The sequence below is a fragment of the Crocodylus siamensis genome, chromosome 5 (assembly GCF_052110815.1).
Source record: "Crocodylus siamensis isolate JL-2025a chromosome 5, ASM5211081v1, whole genome shotgun sequence".
Taxonomy (NCBI): Eukaryota; Metazoa; Chordata; order Crocodylia; family Crocodylidae; genus Crocodylus; species Crocodylus siamensis.
Genome location: NC_143399.1, coordinates 27,512,514 through 27,532,421, shown reverse-complemented (window position 1 = coordinate 27,532,421; position 19,908 = coordinate 27,512,514). Strand labels below are relative to the sequence as shown.

At 39.9% G+C, this 19,908-nt stretch overlaps 1 protein-coding gene across 4 annotated transcripts in view; it reads right to left on the bottom strand.

Moving 5' to 3' along the window:
• Positions 1 to 19,908, bottom strand: part of PRKACB (protein kinase cAMP-activated catalytic subunit beta) — a 127,939-nt gene that overhangs the window by 38,135 nt on the left and 69,896 nt on the right. Inside the window, exon 1 of one of the 4 annotated variants that reach the window (XM_090047820.1) lies at positions 17,109 to 17,130. The exons of the other annotated variants lie outside the window; for them this stretch is intronic. Within the exon in view, the coding sequence (XP_089903946.1) occupies positions 17,109 to 17,115 (7 nt within the window). The 5' untranslated portion in view covers positions 17,116 to 17,130. Of the gene's footprint in view, positions 1 to 17,108; positions 17,131 to 19,908 lie in introns of those variants that run through there. 4 annotated transcript variants of the gene reach the window in all.

Here is a 19,908-nt window from a genome sequence, read left to right as displayed (position 1 = left end):
CATTTTCAATGTTATGATTCGACTTGTTTGGACTTTTGATCTTCAAATGTTTTATAACATGGTCTGTGACTCTGGGCTCTGTTGAAAGAATGAGCATACCAAAGGTCTCTATAAGTTCACCAAGGGTTTGCAGGAACATTCACCCACACAGATGAGATGATGAAGAGAGGAAAGAAAGAGAGAAAAAAGTTTTATGCATTTCCACAACAAACACATAGAAAACACAAGTACATTCCAACTCTTCCCCCCACAGGAATGGCTTCGGTAATGAAATGCCCTTCCCCACATAGGATGGATCATGCTATATATAACACAATGTTTAAGGGAAACAAACACACAAACAAAAAACCCTCCTCTAAAAAACAACCAACCAACCAACCAAACCTCCACACAGCTCTAAATAGTCTTATACAGAATGAAAATGGTTGCATGTAGAAATTAAAATTCAAGGACCATGTCATTACAAAAATCAGCAGAGAATTTAAAATTTCAGAATAAATTAAGTCATTCAATTAAGTTAGTCCACCTGAAATCACTCACATAAAAAGAATTACCAACAGAAAAGATTTAGGTTCACTGCATTATATGGTATCCCATCTATTGGTTTAGTTAATCTTCTCCTACTTTACCTTCTTCTGAAAAAAATGTTTGAGGTGTACAACTGTGTAGGATATCATGGAAAAAGAAGATACCATATTAACTTGAATAGAAGATCAGGTTTCCACCCCCACCTCAACCAGTATGGGGGAAAAAAAACCCTCCTTGTTTTATAACTGCTAGGAAACCACTTTAAATACACTGCATACCACTAAACTGCTGCCAAAAGCAGCATGTGCTCAGTAATGGAAACCATGGGCAAACAAAGATGGGAACCTACCACACGGCCAGGTTAGTGCCAACCATCTGAATAAAATATATTGTAGTGCTTGGTCCCCCTCAGCACAGACTTTTTTTCCAAGTCATGATGAGCCATTTTACTGCACACATTTCAACTTCCTCCTCACTCCCACAGCTAAGCTGTGCCCTTCTTTCCCATTTTCAATAATTCCTGTTCACCAGCCTTAAATGTCTGGCAAACAAATGAGGTCCTAAATAGTTCACCCAGAATCCCTCTGTCACCCCCTATCATAGCCTGTCACATTTGATTAGTGTGGCCGCACTCTTCATGTGCTGGAGCTGAACCAGGTTGCCATGCATCTCATCTGCATATAATTTTTTGGAGGATTCCAGGACTTGTGACAACACCCGGTTCAAGTCATGAGTGGGGTGCTAATCAGCACATGGATACTTTGCAGGGGTGGGGGGGAACAGGGGCGTATCTGTACATACACATAGTGAGCAGTGCTAACCTATGGGATCATGATGGCATTAAATATTATTGACTCGGCCAGGGCCCAGACCAATGAACTGTATGGTAAATCATAACCCTTCTGGCTATGGACAAATATCATACATAGTTTGTATTCTATACAGGAAGGTAAAAGAGTGCTGCTTAAAAGTATGCTTGTGGAGTACCTGTGCTGAAACTTGTGTCAGCTTCAGAAAGAAAGATAAAATGAGTCACTTTATCCTTCATTGTTTTCAAATTTGCCCCTCACTTCCATGTGTTTAGGAAAGCAGGGTCTGACAATAAAGGCAGGGGAAAGAAATTGGGGGGCAGATGGCAAGGACCCTGAGGCCTGCAGATTTATTTTCCCTGCTGTAGCAGTGAGACAGGGACATAATCAAGGCAAACTTCCAATAAGTAGATTCCAAGGCTGGAAAATTATAATAGATATACATTTTCCATATATAGAATCTAAGTATTGGGTGGTCATCTTATAATCAGGTTCATCTTATAACTGAGTAAATACAGTCATATTTCTAAAATAATTCATAATAAAAAGATCAGTCCTATTATTTAAAAACAGAATGTCAGAAAGTCTGAATTGCCTGAGCTACAATAAACAGAAGTGGTGTATTTAACTGATCTGGAGCTGGTCTGTGATAACTTATAAATATTGTGCGTTCCTTACTTCATTGCAGGGTTGTTTGTTATATGCATATATTGAGTTAAATCAACAGCTAAATAGTCAAAAAGTGCCCTCAGGAAGTGGAATATTCTGAACCTGGAGCAGGTACCAGGACACCAGACATTCACTGATTCTGCAGTGGCCTGGAGTGGAGAAGGCTGAAACGGGTGGAGGAAAAGGTACAGTTAGTGAAACAAAAGCTGCAGTTAGTGGCTAAGTTGGTTGCTAACTGGGGCTAGGGACAGAAGTTACACAAACTGGTTTAAATGACCAGAAACTGGTTTAAACCTGTAACAAAACAAATTCAGTACACATAAACCAGTTTCAAAATGTCCAAACCTGGCTCAAGATAAACCTGGTTGAATGTAATATCAGACTTGACTGATTTGGGTCAAACTGGTTTATGCAACTTCTGTCCCAGACACCTTCCTGCACCCTAACTCCTGAGCTGGGGGTGGGAGCTTGGCCAGAGCTGGCCGGCATGGCCCCACTATCCACCTGCCTCACTTGCGACAGGGCTGTGGGGCTGAACCAGGCCAGCCTGTAGGTGGTGCTGAGGGTGGACATGGAGGGGCCAGCCTGGGCTGGGCTGCGCTGCGGGGGGCTGGGCTCTTCCCATTCCCAGACATCTATGGCTCAGGCTGGGAGCATAGGGGCTGCACAGCCAGATTGTTCCCAGCTCCCTATGCCCAGGCCAGGAAGGGACTGTCATGGAGCTGCAGCCAGCTGGGAAGGGTCCTTCCCAGAGGCTTCAGCTCTGCCAGCCCTGAAGGGAAGAACTGTAGGACCTGAATGCAGTTGCACCTGCTTGGGTAAGTACAAACAATAAACAGGAAACTGTAGCCCTACTTCTGGTCTAAGAGCAAGAGAATCAAGCTCCACCCAAAGAAAGTTAAAGGCTTAAGGTCTCGTATGTGGGAAGTATACTCAGAGGCTGCATCAGACATACAGGCATGTGTGCTTTGTGGAGCTGCAAACCTCTTTGCAGCATCACAAACCATATTCCTAGAACATTAAAACGTGCCTTATGATGCAATTTTGCAGCACAGGGGCAAATTTTGCTACCAGGAAATCCCAGTAGGCACAAAAGGGCACAAAAAAGTGGCACAGCATATGTGAGGGGAGTATGTGCCAGCAGAAACAGAGACTTGGTCCTCCAAAGAGCCACTCTGGCTGCCAGTCTCCACTCCTTTAGTTATCCCCCAGCTCCTCCAGCACACCAGGAGCTGGGAAGGGGCAGTTTCCCTAAAGCAGGGCAATTTGTACCACACCAAAGCACACATGTAAAGGGCATGTACCACGATAAATAGTAGTAGCACATATTTGTGTCACTTTTTTTGCTGCTGCAAGCGCATGCCCCTGCATGTAGGAACACACCCAGAGAGACTACAGAACAGGTGAGAGAGGCAACTAATCCTGAACTGCAAATAGGCAAGAGTGTGATCTTGCATTTCTCCCACCTTCTCCTGCCTTCTACCTAAGTGCACACTTTGAGGGGGACTGTGTTAGCTACTCTTATGAACATTCACCATACCAATGAAAAACAGCAAAAGAGATATTCAGGAAAAACTTCTGAAAAAGATCCATGGCAAAAAAAGCAAAGGCTAAACATATTAAAAATAAACACCGGGCCTTACTGCAACCCTCATCATCTGTGCTAAATGCCAATTTCTGCTTGGAATTTAGAATGCCCTTTATAAAATTACAATTTAATTGCAATTCCAGAACTTTAATCACTAAAAATGTATAAAGGTAATAGGTCCTAAAATAATATATTTCTAACAAATCTCTGGTTTACAATTAATGGCAAAATACACATGCAGAGAATTCACAGGATAATTCCATTTTGAAATGTGATATATTTACATCATTCATTTAAGTAAAATATTAGTATTTTACGTTATAGCCCTTAAGTAGAAAAGTATTTTATGTTATAGCCCTAAAGCCATATCCCTTCACATAGGTACATACAAATGCTCTGTGTTTGGCACGCTACCAACTGAGAGAAGTGTGATCTAAATAAAAAAAACTGGAATTTTCCAGAATCCTAAATCCAGTTCTCACAGTCTGTGTGGTCTTGTTGAGGCCACAGGTCTCGCTCAAAGTTTCCCTTCCTTAAAATGGGAAGAATATGAAAACCCACAGAGTTGCTTCATGTGAAAGTTTTTGAATATGAAAACAGACCTAAGTACTAAGCATGAGTGGCCTCAAGGAAATAATTTCGCTTTTATAGCTGCAGTTAACTTTCTAACCACAAAACAAGCTTCAAACAGAAACTAAAGCACCTCTCTAAAAACTGACTCAAGTCAACAAAGGCAAAATATCTAGATCCTGAAAATATGAAGAACAGCTGGTAAGAAATCAGTAATAGGTGCTGAGAGGCTGGATCTTGGTAAAAGCCAAACTAGTTCTCTCCTGTGAAACAGGCTGTTCCATGGATTCATGAGAGTTTTCGTTAGGCATTTCCAGGTTTTTGCAGAAAGCCTTCATAATTTTCCATTGCTTTAAGAATACGCAACATAGCATTAAGCAAGTGAAAACTGAGTAAATACTGCAAGGGTTGGAAGTTTCCTATGAGAGAAATGCCAATTTACATACAATCACTTTGAATTTAAATAAATTATTCTATTTATAAAGGAGGAACTTTTAAGTAGTTTGTACAAGTTGCCCAGCAAACAGAGAACTGCTTACTGAACTACCAGTTACACTGTTATGGCCACTGTAACCACTGCTTCTCCCCGACCCAGTCTGAAAATGTCCCAGCTCCATTATATAAGGCTTCCTTATATTACAGGATTAGTGTTCAAACATTACAGCATTGGATACAATTTTAAATTCCTAAACATGGTCTTTAATACCAAGATAGGCAAAATACTTGCTGCTCATCTTTCATTTTGACCTGTGGCTAGTAAGCTCTTTGGGCTTTCCCATGATGACCAGCATCCACTCCCAGGTGCTAGGAAGGCATGTTGCGATTCTTTGAAGCATGCTGGGTCTATGAACCATGGCAGGGAATCCTCCCTGTTCTACCAACTTCAGACTTTCAATGCTCCCCTAATCCCTCAATCTGATCACTTGAAGTGATGTTTGGTGGTGTTTGTCTTCTCTCCTCTGCCCACATTATCTCAGTTATAACTTTCCTTTTTTTGGGAGCCTATTTCTTTTCCACGATACAGTCTCTAGCTCATATGTTCATCTTTCCCAACCCTTTGTGCTCTCCTACACCAAACAGCACCAGAAAAATGGCACAACTGTGGTCACTTTTGAACTGCTGTTCAGATTCTGAAGCGGCAGTCGTGAAATGAGCAGGACTGTTCATTTCATCCTGTTGTTGTCTGACGAAGCAGAAGCAACTCCAGTGCCACCAGGACTACTGTAGCCTCAAAACAAAAGCAAACTCTGTATCAGTTCAGCATTTCATTCATTATTTTCACAAGTATATGGGTTAGATTTTTTTCTTAAGCTATTTTTAAAAAAATTTCTACAATAGTCAGTGGGGTGAATCCCTTGCTTGATGGGACAAACAGTTACCAGTAGCAAGTAGGGGACTCTGACATATATGAGAGTCAGATTCTTTAAATCAAAGTACATGGGACAGTTCTGCAGGAGATCCATATGTATGCTGGAATATAGACAAAGGGACAAACATGCACACACACAATTTTAATAGGAAATTAGCAGCACTATTAACTGACCTGCTTAACTCACTATAAACAAATCTCAGAGGGAGAGCTGTGGTGGTTGAAAAGCTGAGAGGTAAAATATAAGGAAGAAAGAGGATGATGCACTATACAGCAATAAATTACAGTGGAAAGAATGGCTGCATCTGTGGACTACAAAGGCAGAACTGGAGGCCTTTCAATTTCTGCATGCACATATTTAGAAAGTAATTTTAACTTGCAGCAAATACAGATTGAGGCTGACAAGATCCACCAAAATTAGTGGGCAGATAAAATAAATTCTTATTCATAATTCTGAACTCCTGGACTTTACAGAATTGTAATTATGTCTGTGCTGGACCCTCAGGGCAGCTATACAGTTGGTAACTGGCCTGTTTGTAGGAAACGGTGCAACTTCTGTGGATGGATCTGTGGCACAAGGATCAGACTCTTAAATCATCTCGTGACCCATCAATTAGCCATGGTAGAGATCACCTTCAAATTGAGAGATTGCTGACGATGACATGTAGGAAACAAAGCTATTATAAACTATGGTTGTTGTCCTAAAGCTCCAGTCATTTCTAAAAATAAATGCAAAGCAGAAGTCTAAATAGTGTTTCCCTCTTTAGGTTTTCTGGTATGAAACTGCAAAAGACTCCTGTTCAAGAAGTGCAGTGTTTTCATTAAACAGAAAGTTATTATTTTTTACTGAATTCTAAAAAACAGATGTGCTCTTTCACAAATGGACTAGCACTCCTGCAGTTGAAATGGCTTTTCTTTAGTTCTTGTGGCCCTGACAAGGGTAGTAAACCCAAATACGCTTCCAGATGTGAACTCTGATATTACTTAGTTACCTTAAAAAAATAATGGTGGCCCAAAATGAAAGCAGCAGTGACTGTGGAAAGATTGAACTGCTTAATGTTAATAATCAAAAACTAAGAATACAATTTACTTACTTTGGGGCTTTCTACAGAGACTGAATGTAGCAGAGCTCAACAGAAAGTCATTCAAGAAATGTAGAACCCTTAAATGAAAATGTGAGAAATGACCTTTTCAATGCAGGCAACTCCAGATCCAATAAACAGAGAGAAAACTAACACTTGTGCCAGTTTACATATTGAGTAATGTAGATGTCCAGGTCTTTCCACAACTTTCCTGAATAACTGGAGGGAAAAAGTGCTCTCAAATTCAAATTTTAAAAGGAATCTAGAACTAGAGAACTTCAATATTTTGAGTCTAATAACCACACTTTAACAAAAGATTAAAAAACCAAGAACAAAGACCATATTGCTCATAGAAGTACATAAACCAAGGTCTAAAGGAGGAAAAGGAGCATTCACAACATGCTATTTTGCAAATAACTAACAATAATGAATGTTAAAGACAAAACACTAAAAAAGGTCAAAAAAGAAAAGAGAAGAGAAATTAAGGAACTGCAGCATAGAAGACTTCCTGGGCAGATGTCACTAAGATCACAATTTAAGATGTGACTATTAAAGAACATATATGCAAAGACTTACAGGTAGCTGATCTTACTTCCTTCATTGATTAATTTCCTGCAAGCAGGTGATAGGGTTATCTCACACCTAATGCTGGATACATAGTCTTCTTGGGCGGTTCCCTTTACTGTTTAAGCTTGCTTCTAAACTTGGTTCCTATCTGAGACCTTAAATCCTTCTGCTTGGGTAAGACATACACACACATGCACCCCCCCCCGCCAAGGTGGAGCCAATAGGACACGCCTGGTCTGGCTGTCAGGATAAAGATCAACTTAACTCCTCTACAGTTTTATACAAAAAACTTAGAACCTGACATATCAGAATCCTGAAATATCTTCTGTAGAACATACTTTTAATCCTTACAGGAAAAGGTTCCCTGCAATAACAAACTGAGATATACTAGAGACTCATTCTTGGCCTTAAATAGCACAAAGACTGACTTCCTGAGAAAGGAAGTCTTGCGTAAACAAAAACAATTTTGACAACTCTATGCACATCAAGGACAAACTAATTTTTTTCACTGTTTTGAGGCTGAGGCAAGCAGAAGATAGGTGTGGTAACTTACTATGTATTTGGATAAGGAGGCACAAAACTATTTTAAGAGATACAATGGTACCTCATACAATTGGTCACATCTTGTATTTTATGGTTTCTTTCCATTCAGCTACTTTAGATCCCATAGCACATACTTCTCAAACTTAAGTGGTCTAGGGCAGACTACTAAGAGCTTCTCTCCAAACAGTGAGATGCCTTAAGGAAGAATGAGACTCTTTATAAAAGAAGTAGCTTAAAGTTAGAACGTGTTACTGTCCTGCTAAAGGAACAGGTATAGTTAAGCAGAATTAGCTGCAAGATCATATACTATCCTGCTAGAAAGTACGGTTGCTAATATATATATATTCCAAGTGAAAAATCAAATTGGAGTTGAGTTCAGAAATTAAAAGCTCAGACTATGTGCTGAATATTAGAACATCTCCAGGGAGCTGAAGGAGACATCTAATCTAGAAGACTGCCATACAGAATTCCAATAATAAAAGATGCAAAACTAGAGTTGTAACTTTGGCCGTAAAATGGGTGCCTGACAGTAGTGTTTTGTCTTAAAAAAAAACCAAGGCAAAGGATTTATAAAACAGCTTAACCTTGTAAAAACTGTAAAATAAACAAAACAGCACTGAGGGAGGCGAGAGGAGTATTAAGACATACAGCTGGGGCTAACTAGGGACTAGAGCAGGGGAGGGCAAAATACGGCCTTGACAACTGACTGTATCGAGCCCACAGGTGGGGGCGGGGCTACCAACTCATGGGGCCCGACCTGCAGGTGGCCCGTGGCTCCGACTGCCACACGGTGCTGGGCAAACAGAACGGCTTCTCTGCACAGGGCAGGGACCACTTCTGTCCAGAGCCGATGGCGCAGGGTCAGCTGTGGACCTGGGCGGATGCTGCAATCCCCACCTGGAACCCGCTGGGTGTGTCCACAGATGATACTGGCACCTACCCAGGGCTACTTCTGCCACACTTGGGAGTGGTGGTGTAAACTGTGGTTGGGGATTGGGACATGCTACAGCTCCAGACAGAGGGGATCATGTTACGTTACAGCTTCAGGTGGGGGGGGGTGCGTGTGTGTGTGTGGGGTGCTACGGCTCAGGGGGGCTTGGAGACAGTGAGCAAAATAGTGAATGAGCACATGAGTGTGCATGCCCTTGAGAGGGCACCAAAAGCAATGGAGCCCTCCAGTCAACGAGACTGCCCACTAGAGGATCCCACAGTACATATATGCCTTAGAAATGCATTTTTTTAAAAAGGAGAACTGTACTTGATATACCCATTTTCTTGCCTACACTGCAAGTTTCTTTTAAAAGGAGGGATTCTTTAGCATATTCCTAGATAACAAAACAAAGCAATGTGAAAACAGCATGCCTGTGTCTACAGAGGGGTAACCAAGACTTTTTGTTTTGTTTTGTTTTTTTAAAGGTTTCACGGTCTTCTAGAGGCCTTGTGTGAAGAAACAGTGGGACCTATATACCAGACTCAACACCTAAGGAAATATCTTGTGCTATTGCCAGTAATAAAGTCTCAGATAACATTACCAAAGGGTGGAGGGGGCGGGGGGAATATCACATTAGTCCCAGAAAACTCATATGGAAAAGATGTAATTTTTTGCATTTGGATCACTTTCAATTAACTGAATTTTCTGTGCTCTTCAGAGATGGCATTTGTAGGTTTTTCTTTGAGTCTCTAAGAGCACTTATGAGCCCAAAGGAACATAAATGATTAAGGAATCCTTCACTATCAGGTCTAGATACAAAAAAGTGGTACTCATCATGAATTAGTAAAAAGCATTGGTAGCTCAGTCACCCAGATTCCATTAACAAGTCATTAAATTTGTACATTACATCCCCTTGCTTCTATTGATAGTTCCTTGCCAATAATGTTAACATTCTGAAAGTGTGAATTAGAAGTATAGTTTCTGTATCTTAAAAACAAGAAAAATGGAGACAGGGATGGGCATTAATTTCTCTTTTATCTTTAAATTCATCAAACCCTTTGTTCCATTGTCTGGAGTTCCTCTCTTCTCTTCCACTCCCATCCTAGACCTTGCCTGATACAGCTTCTACCTTTTGCATTCCTATAAAACCACTCGCCAAAGCATCTACTTGCCTCTTCTTAGCTAAGCCTCTCTCTTGATTTGACCTGACCTGACACCACAGACCATACTCTTAAAATCTTGGCCTCCATCACACTGTCCACTCCTGGTTTTTCTCCAAACTGTCTAATTGCTACTTCAGAGGATCCTCCTCATCCTCTTTACTCTTTATGGGGATTCCATAAATTTTGTTCCTTGCTCCCTTCTCTCTGGGTTATCTCACCCCCAAACTACAACTACAGATGTGGCCAATTCAGATGCTCTTTAATACCCAAAGGGTTGTCTTCTGTCCAAAGTCAAGTTTCAGTCCCTCTCTGCCACCTCCTCATTGGTTTTGTGATCTGTGGAAACTGTGAAAAATATCAGTTTCTGCAAATCACCAGAAAATATGGTGTTTCCCACAATTTAGCATTGAATTGCACTCCCCTCCCCAAAAGCTTACTAGAATACAAAGGAAGCGTTACAAACCCTGTAACCATAGAACATGTGGTCTGAGAGAGCGACTGAGGGGCTGAGCTAGTGACAGACTCAGTGAAGGCACCAGATAGAAAAGTGAAAGAGTTTACGCACCATCTTTTAAGAAGCCAGATTCAATGCTGCAGCCTGAAGGTGAGTGAAAAGAAATTCAAGAAAGCTAAACACATTCAGCTCAGGAACATGTCAGTTCCCTGTAGGAACTTTTCATGCAGAAGGTGGTAAACAGTTTTGTTTTTTGTGCAATGCAACTCTGGAAGTATTGAGGAAAAACTGCATTGACTGGCATTTGGAGTCCAAATCACATTTAAAGAGAAAGGCTGCTGTAGAGGCTAAACGTCAGAAAAAGAAACAAGCAATTATGCCTTCAATCTTTGAAAGAACCACTGAGAACAGTTTGACAAGAAAAGAGGCTACACTAGTGGAAGTGGAGGCATTCATGGCCACCAACATTCCTCTGGACAAAACTGATGGCCCTGAATTAAGGGACTACATGAACAAACACATGCCAAATGCTGGCAGTATCCCAAGTGCAAAGACGCTTTGCCAAGATTATCTATCGGGAGTAATTTCTTCGCATGTTCAGTCTACGAAACCTGCATTTGCAGAATATGACTCAATCTTGATTGTAGCAGATGAAGCAACAGATGCCCAAGATAACTATGTTCTGCACATTTTATTTGTACCTGGGAGCTGGACAGACCACAACCTGCCGGTTTTTCACACAGAGCTGGTTCCCCATGCATCTATTGATTTTTCTGCCATGGCACAAGCCATAGTGAAGACTACTGTAAACTACAGCTTAGAATTTAACAAGATCTTAGCATCTGTCTGATAATGCAACATTGCAAAGCTTTCTCTGATGTACTCCATGGAAAGACATCTAATTCAATTCATGTCACCTACAATGCACACATCCTCTTTTTAAAGTGACATCTGGCACGCATATTTTCCTGATATGGATAGCTTAGTTTCCTCTTTTAAAAAGCATTCAAATATTGTTCAGGCCTTAAACTTTTGAGATTGAGAGTCCATTGCTAGTCAAAGCGGGGATCTACATGCAACTGTGTCACTTCCACCAGAGCCAATGCTCAAGGTGGAATTTATGGTTTAATGCCATTCATTACCACAAAAAGAATATGAAGTACTACCAGCAATACGTGTGCGAGGAGCTTGAAATCATACCCAGTGCACAGTGCGTGCTTAAACTATGTGATCAAGACAAGGTGACACTGAAGATGAAGTTATTATTATTATTAGTGTTCTATAAACGCTTTAGTAACACTAAATAATGTTAACCTTGATAAAAACCATTATTGTTAATTGTTAAACACTAGCATGCAGCATCCACTGGCAGGTGCAGCTGACATCCTCCATCTCTGTGGTGTGAGCACTTGTTCATCCGCTGAGATAGTATGTTCTGCATCCGCTGAATTGGTTGGAATGGTAAAGCAGCATTTTGCCAAGTTGTAGTTTGTGGCTCAAAATGCGAGTTCATGGAGCTTCTACTGTGGTTTGAAAGTTGGCAGGCTTTCATCCACCAAACACACAAGTTGATGGATTTGATACGTCAGGTTGGAGACATGGCATCACAACAACTTTCTAACTATCAGTGTGAAAGCCAGCAGATATGAGAACTGTTCCAGGCAATAGCTGAGAAACTAAATCACTACTACAAATACAATCAGCTGCCCTTTTTTCCCCCAGTATTGTTCACATTTTTGACCCCCAGTCAGGTGCCTTTTGAGTTTTGACCTTCTGCTACTGAAATCAATCCCTGGATGACAAGGAATGTGTTGCTTACATGAACTTTGTTAAAGACTGCCAGATGCCTTCGACTGTGACTGTATTTTGGGAGTCTGTTTTTTGATCGGTTGCCATATCTCTACAACTTCGCAAAACGCTGCTTTACCATTCCAACCAATTCAGTAGATGCAGAACATGCAATCTCAGTGCTTGGACAAGTGTTCACACAGCTGAGACAGAGGATGTCAGCTGCAATTGCCAGTGGATGTTGCGTGCTAGCATTTAACAACTAACGTGAATTATTTTATCAAGGCTAGCATTATTTGGTATTACTAAACCGCTTGTAGACTGCTAATAGGTTATGATCAGATCACATTAGTTACAATTCATACCATGTATAAATGTATATTCATAATATATTTCAATTTAGATTTAATGTAATACTTAGATGCATAATAATGCAGTAACTTATTTGATATTTCTGTGGACTCTGCTATTTAATTAGGTCATAGTTTTTGCCTCTCAGCCAGTCAGTGGCAAGGGGTGGGGCTGCCAGGGCCCCTTGGCCAATGGCGGGGGGGAGGGAGGAGGAAGAAGCTATCCATGAAAAGGCTATGAAATCTGCTCTGTGTGCTGCCCATGAAAATCCCTTTCTCCCACTGTTATTTAGGTAGGGCCCTATTCATGGGTCTCTGGTTGCCAGCTCAAGCTTGACAGTACTAAAACAAATCTTCATACACACAATACACCATACACATGCACACACAGCTGAAAGCACTCCCTGCTACCTCCTGTCTCAAAACACAGGACCATATACCATAGGCTGGGCTTTATTCTTGACTTCACTAATATCCAAGTCTATGATTCCCAAATTCTTTCTAGCCACAGTCTAGCCACCTACATCTCACAGACAATAGATTTTGTAGTTCCATGCTCCCATACATGTCTGCAGTTGCTTCAGCTGCTCTGCAGTAACCATTCGTGTGATTGTAATTACTATGTAGTGGTAGCTACACTGAGGCAGTTTGCCCCTGAATAAAACGGGGTTAAGTTGCCCCAGTATAGTTTTCACTTACTTCAGAGTAATTGCAGGAACAGTAACAGCTACTGCAGAGCAACTGAGCTATGTTAAGTACCTGCCTGGTTACAGGTGCATGGGTAAATGCAGGCTTCAAATTCAGGGGTTACATACAGTTTATGATATTTCTCTCAGGTTCATAACCTCTAGCTCAGGAACTATTGCTGTAAGTGTTTAGATACAGGCTATTTCTAAATCTTGCCAGTTATTCTGCATAGCATCTTTAAGATGCATCATTTCCTAAGTCATCTATAGAACTAAAAGCCTTGTGCAGGCTCTCATCATTTCAGGGTCCTGTTTTTCCCTGGATGTGACAGAATTACTGCTGCCCTACTCATATCCTTTCAGAATGTCACTGCAAAGATCACTGACCGCTTCCTCTTTTCTTTGCATGCCTTCATTGTCTCCTCTTCATGTCAGATATAAAATACATGTTTCCCCCCTCAAGGGACTTCCTGCTTGTCTGAATCTCAGCTATTGACTCTTCATTATCAACATGCTGATTCCCATCTCTCATTGGCCTTTGATGCCAGCCTCCATTGCCCACTTAAGTATTCAAACACACATTGCATTTTGTCCTCAAAGCTGTATCTCTCTACAATGCAACTTCATTATTTTCTTTCAAAGCCTTACTAAAAAAAAAATGTTGATACTCCACCCCAATCTCCCCCCCACACACACGCGCATACTCTCTTTCCTTGTAATCTCCTGTCTGTCTAATTCCACTTTGTATCTCTGATTTTCAACATGGATTATACACTCTCAGGAACAGGGACTATCCATTTGTTCTGCATCTGCAGAGCACCAAGCATGATGGGATCATGACCTATAACCAGGGTCTTAAGTGCATTAGCAATACAAATAAAAGGAGATTTTAAAACAGGTGGCTGAGATACCACTGACACTACTTTATTTTCCAATTTATTCTTTCAAGGCAAAGTCTGTTTTATTTTAAAAAAAGGGTCAAGGGCTTTAAAACACAAAGGCCATGTCCACATGTGAATAGGTATTTGGTCCTGGGGAGAGCTAGCAGCAGCGCACTTTGTGGTGTAGATATTTGTCCGCAGGAAACGCCTATGCCATACACCCTCTGGCATGTGGCAAGTTGTCCTGGGTGGGGTAGGGGAAGGTAGGGCCACCTGGGCTGGGGAGCCTGCCTGGGCTGCAGCAGTGGCAATCCAGGTGCGCCGAGCCTGGCTGGCAGCTGGAGTGTGGCTCTGGCCCGCCATGCTATGGTTTTGGAGTGGCACACACTGCCCCTGTGTGCACCACTCTGGTTTCTTTTGACCCCTGGATATCCCCTTACAGCACAGAGAACACCTGAATGTCCAGTATGTGGCACCTCAGACACGTCTACAGTGCCATATAATGCATGTCCACGCTCATCTGGATGCAGCCAGGCAGTTTTAACCTTGATTTGGTCTTCTAAGTTCTGGATCGTGATCACAGAACAGAGTCCTACACCAGTCACAATTACTTCCAATTCATATGAAAGCTTTAATTTACATCTCATCAGATTTTTATTGGCTGACCAGATGACCTCATTCACTTGTAAAATTCATTTCACAGAGGCTCTATAATTACAGGATTAGGCTGCATCTCTTTGTATCAATGTAGCATGATTAAAATTTTTGAGAGATGCAGAGGACCCAACAATCTAAAAGATCCTAAACACCGTTGTCCCTCAGGCAAGAGAGAAATTGCATAGAAGTCTAGAAATGGAGTTATATGTAAAACATTAGAAAGGTGCTTTCCTAACCTCTAATTTGTATTGAAAGTTCTTGAAAGCTACTGTCTTACGATTTGCAAGAGATCAACCTACATGCCATAGTAAAAAATTTCAGTTTTCAGAATGAATGCGAATAGACAACTACCACGAGTAAATCACATCGGTATAGACTGCAGCATGGATAGTACTCCAGTTAAGTGTTTAGGATCCCCAGTGGGCTTGCGCACCTGCTGATGAAGTTAGTGGCACCATGTTTTCACCAATGTTCCTCATGCTAGCTGTATTACTGCTAGTGCAACGATACTTGCTCACTGCTACAAGTCGCACTTTTAACAGGTTGTACCAGTTATACTTCCAGTCCTGCTCAAGTGGTGTACACGCTAGTAATGCAGTGGCAAGGTGGCACTGGTTAAGCTGCAATCCACATAGGCCAATCGTTTTGCAGTGTGATCAGTTCCAATGACAGCTCTAGTGAAGACAAGCCGCAAAGGAAGAAGCCAGGGAAAATATAATGGTTTTGTTAATGGGAGAAGCATTTGCACTAACAAGACAGTTACCCTAACTCTCATTTGATGACCCTCTTCCATTTTGGGTCCACAATTACTTTCTCACTTTATGGAGTGCTTTGATGGTCTGTGGGCCATTCTTGGATGTGTTCAGGATTTTCAGTATGTCAGATGCATAGGACCTACATATAAAGATTTGTGAACTACCACCAAACAAAATACATAGCCTCTTCTTAATCTGATTTCTAAGGAAAACATTTCCTAAAAAAGGAGACGATCTATTATATAATGCAATAAAAACAAACTGCCTGAGCTGCAAAATTCAAAAGTGATGCAGCTGGCTCCATCAGTATAATCTCTATGGAAGCTGAAATCAAATTATAGGGGAAGAGACAGAAGGAAAAGAAGAGAGATCCAAAAGCCAGGGAGGTAGTGGGTGAAAAATTCAGAAGGGACGTCAGAGTTAGATGTTTAGACTTATTCACACTCAGTTTAACATTTAATCATCATGAATAAATACAGTGCTGATCAAACTCAATAACTATGTCTTCACTCTGCATGTGCCCTATTGTGAAATCTGGCCTTATTCTGCATTACAGTCAAGATGCTTCCCAAAACAAGCAGCTTTATTTAAAGAATTACACTGAAGTTAGATATGGGAAGTGTGATGCAACTTCACCTGTTCCTTCCTTACCTTTACCCACGTGGGATAAACCTCAGCAGTAACTGCCCTTTCAACAATTAATTTGTGGGGGGGTAAGGCAAAACCTCTCTTTCTGAATTGTCTCTTAAAAAAAACAAACCAAACCTCATTTGAGTTCAACAAAATAATTTTAAAAAAAATCTTCACTTTATTTTCCAAGGTCCAAGCCGCCTGCTTGTAACAAAAAGGCGTCATTTTAGAAACTGGTATATTTTTCCTTCTCATATACAAATTCCAAAGCAAATACTTTTGAAGAAGATGGTATGTATTTCTGATTAACAGATTTTGATTTGGCTTTGAGATGGTGTTCTAAAATGGAACAGATTACTTCATAATTCCTTGCAGTAAGATTTAATTTACTTTATAAAAATGTCAATGAGCAATTGCTGTGTCTTTGGCAAGAAAAAAAATCTGCCTGAAAGAATTGCAGCAGATGTAGTACACTAAAATACCAAATGGTTTGATGTATGCAAGACTCACCATCCCTACTCAATACCCTCAACAACTCTGCTATCCTACCATTTATACATAATAACAGCTATTGCAGAACAAGTTTGCTGCTGGATACCGATACAGAAAGCCTGTCCAGGATTTGTATATTGTATTAAGTTTCAAAACATTATATATAGCCTCACATAACATTAAATAAAACATAATACTTTATTTAAGCATTATTGAATAAAATATTATTATATAAAGTATTTCAATAAAACTGATTTAATTCAAGATAATGTTACAAATTCATCTTCTGAAATGTCATGCCTTTTTCTTTTTAAAAATAATCTGATTCTAAATTAGCAAGTGAGACTAAGCAATATTACAGTTTTAAAAACAGTAATAAATCTCCATGATGCAAAGCAACTGAGATATTCAAATTTATGCTTTCTGACATGTACTGCAAGCCTTTAATAATTGCCATTTTGAAAAAAGCTTAGTACTGTAGATTTATTTACTGTCAGATATGTAGGAAATGAAGAAGGAAGCTAGAAGATTTCCTTATTGTGAAGAGAGAAATAGTATTAAATAAAATAGTGTCAGAAGTAATAGAAAAAACTTACCATTCATGTTGAAAAGCTAGCTTTCAGAAACATATTGCTCATAAATTTAATCCAACAGTTGAGGAAGTTATGTTAATCTCTACAGGATCAGTGTTTCTACTTCGAACACACAAACACACAGGAATTAGAATAGGCAGCACAGAGAAATCCGGAAACCTTGTCTTCATTAAGTACTCCGAGATGTGATGAACTATGAAATGCAAGATACCAGTAGCAAACACCAGATGAATTCAGGATGTGAATACTTAGTTTTGCTCATTAACTACTTCTATTCTGACGAGTATTACCTACAAATGTCTAAAGCAATTCAAAATGGCAGAGGGAAAAAAGCATTCAAACACCAGGATGTTTTAAGATGTTCTCAATTATATCAAGCACTGGTTGTTTCCATGGCAACCTTAGACCAGAATTATCTATTGACTTGTACCCAACCAGTAGTTATTCTTTAGCTTTAATCTATCCACAAAATGTATTTCTGTACATTTTCTATCATATTTTCTCCTTGTGTATGTATACAACTAGAAATTATCCAGGTGAACTATTGTATTTTTTTAAATGTTTGAAAGGCATTCTATATTAACACATATAACTTCATTTAAAAACATGTAATACTTGCTGAGTTAGTCAAACTGGAACCTAATTCTCCAGGCTATTTAACATTCATACACTTTAATTTTAGTAAGGCTATCAGTACTTACAGACACCAGAAGGATGTAATACTTCTAACTTTCCTAATGAGCTTTGTGACCCATGCTGCTAATATTATCTCTTGTTTTTCATAGTTTTAGGAAAGATGAAACATTTTGAAAATCATATAAAAAGAAATATTACTACTTCCTTTTTATCCCTGTGCTACCACTGCAATTGATCAGGTTCAGTTCATCTGTGACAGGGAATGATTCTGACCATCACATCCCTTTAATTTTGCTGGTTGTACAACACATTAAATATGAAAAGAATCACCAGCTTAAGCTACTTAATCACACATGGGCTCTTTCAAACTGTTCCCATAAAGTCAATGGTGTACAATATGTAGAACCAAACTTCCTTTTAATCAAATGGCAGTTTAGGCGATTCCTTGAGTATAAGACTGCCTGCAAATGCACAGGACTGGACCCAATGGTCCAGGAGGCCTTATCCAATCCTACATTCCCCAAATCCTAAAAATGGTGCAAACTACCTACTAACCTTTAACACCATTTCAAAACCCAAAGACAGTTTAGAAACAGTGCATCCATTTACAGATCAAGCACCTGAAGCAGAAAGATTAAATAACTTTTAAACACTGAATCAATGAAGAGCCAAGAACACCCAGAGTTCAGAGTATGCATCTCATATCATACTACCCTACTACTGAACCATAAACCTCAATAACTAATAAGGAATTAAATAAAAGGGCAAAGAAATAGCACTGTCAAAAAGGAAGTTGTAAGATGCCGTAGAAATGTCTCTGTATTGGATATACACAGAAATACAGAATGCTTAAGACCTTTTAGAGGGGCAGAGTGTTCTGTTAACTAAGCTGTGATCAATTAATAAGGAAATTGAAGTACTCAGTATATTTATAAGGGCCCTCTTGTCCATGTTTCTTTCTAAACTTGAAGAGTACTTCTGCCCGAGGAAGATCAGAAACAATTTACCTTTAGTTTGTTATATCTACCTAAACCAGAGGGGTGCAAAATGTGGCCTGAAGGCCCAATGTGGCCCACCAGGCCAATCAATGTGGCCTGCAGGGCCCATAAAAAATTTAGAAAATTAATATTTATCTGCCCCTGGCTGCCTGTCATGCGGCCCTCGATGAATTGCCAAAACTCAGTAAGTGGCCCTCCGCCTGAAATAACTGCCCCTGAACTAAACAGATACGAACAGCTTATACATTGCAAAGATACACACAAGAAAACCCTTATGAATATTTTAAAAACTCTTAGACTACATACAATACATTGCTTATCCACAAGCTTATTTTTTTATTAAATTATTTTAGGATATTAAGGTAAGCTGTTGAACAGTCCCACTGAAACATAATTATTCATCTACACAATGTTTAAACTGAAACAAAGATTCTGAGTCAATATGTGGGAATTTCATCTAAAACCCATACATCTGTATATTTGGCTACCAAGTAAAAATGTTTTGCTGAGACAGAAATGCTTCTTGCAACCACTTTGCACCATCGCTACTTAAAATAGCACTTAAAGAACAAGCATATTTCACTATGTTTATCATCAACAGACACGACATTCCATTTCCTCTTCAAACAATTCATGCAAGTGAGATTGCCTTAAATAATTAAAGAAAAATGCTTGCATACAAAAAGGTCACAGTTTGTAGATGTCAGTAGGCCAATACTTAGTTTTGGTTTTTATTATACAATTGAACAAAGGACAGTGCTACAGTATTTTTCAGTCTTGTAAACATTAGGACAACTTCTTGAAAACTTTAAATTGTGCCTCCTGAATGCATTTCCTCTCCTCTCCACCCCCTGCCAAGTTGTGAAAACATGCAGATTTCGTGGACTAGGCTACAGAAATGTTTAGGGATCTTAGGGCTCAACGCTTCATTATATTCTAGACCATCTCTCTCCAAATCTCTTCTGTCAAGCAGACAGGGCTTTGTACTCATCTCCAGAGCATCTGAGCCTACCACATACATTAGCAAAATAAGCCTCACAAGGAAAGCAGGAAAGTGTTTAAATGAAGTGCAGTTGTTCCCATGTAAAATTCACGGTGCAGCCAAAAATGGACCTATCTTTTTTAATTCCTATTTTTTTTGCATTAATGACAAGACTATCCTTCCATCT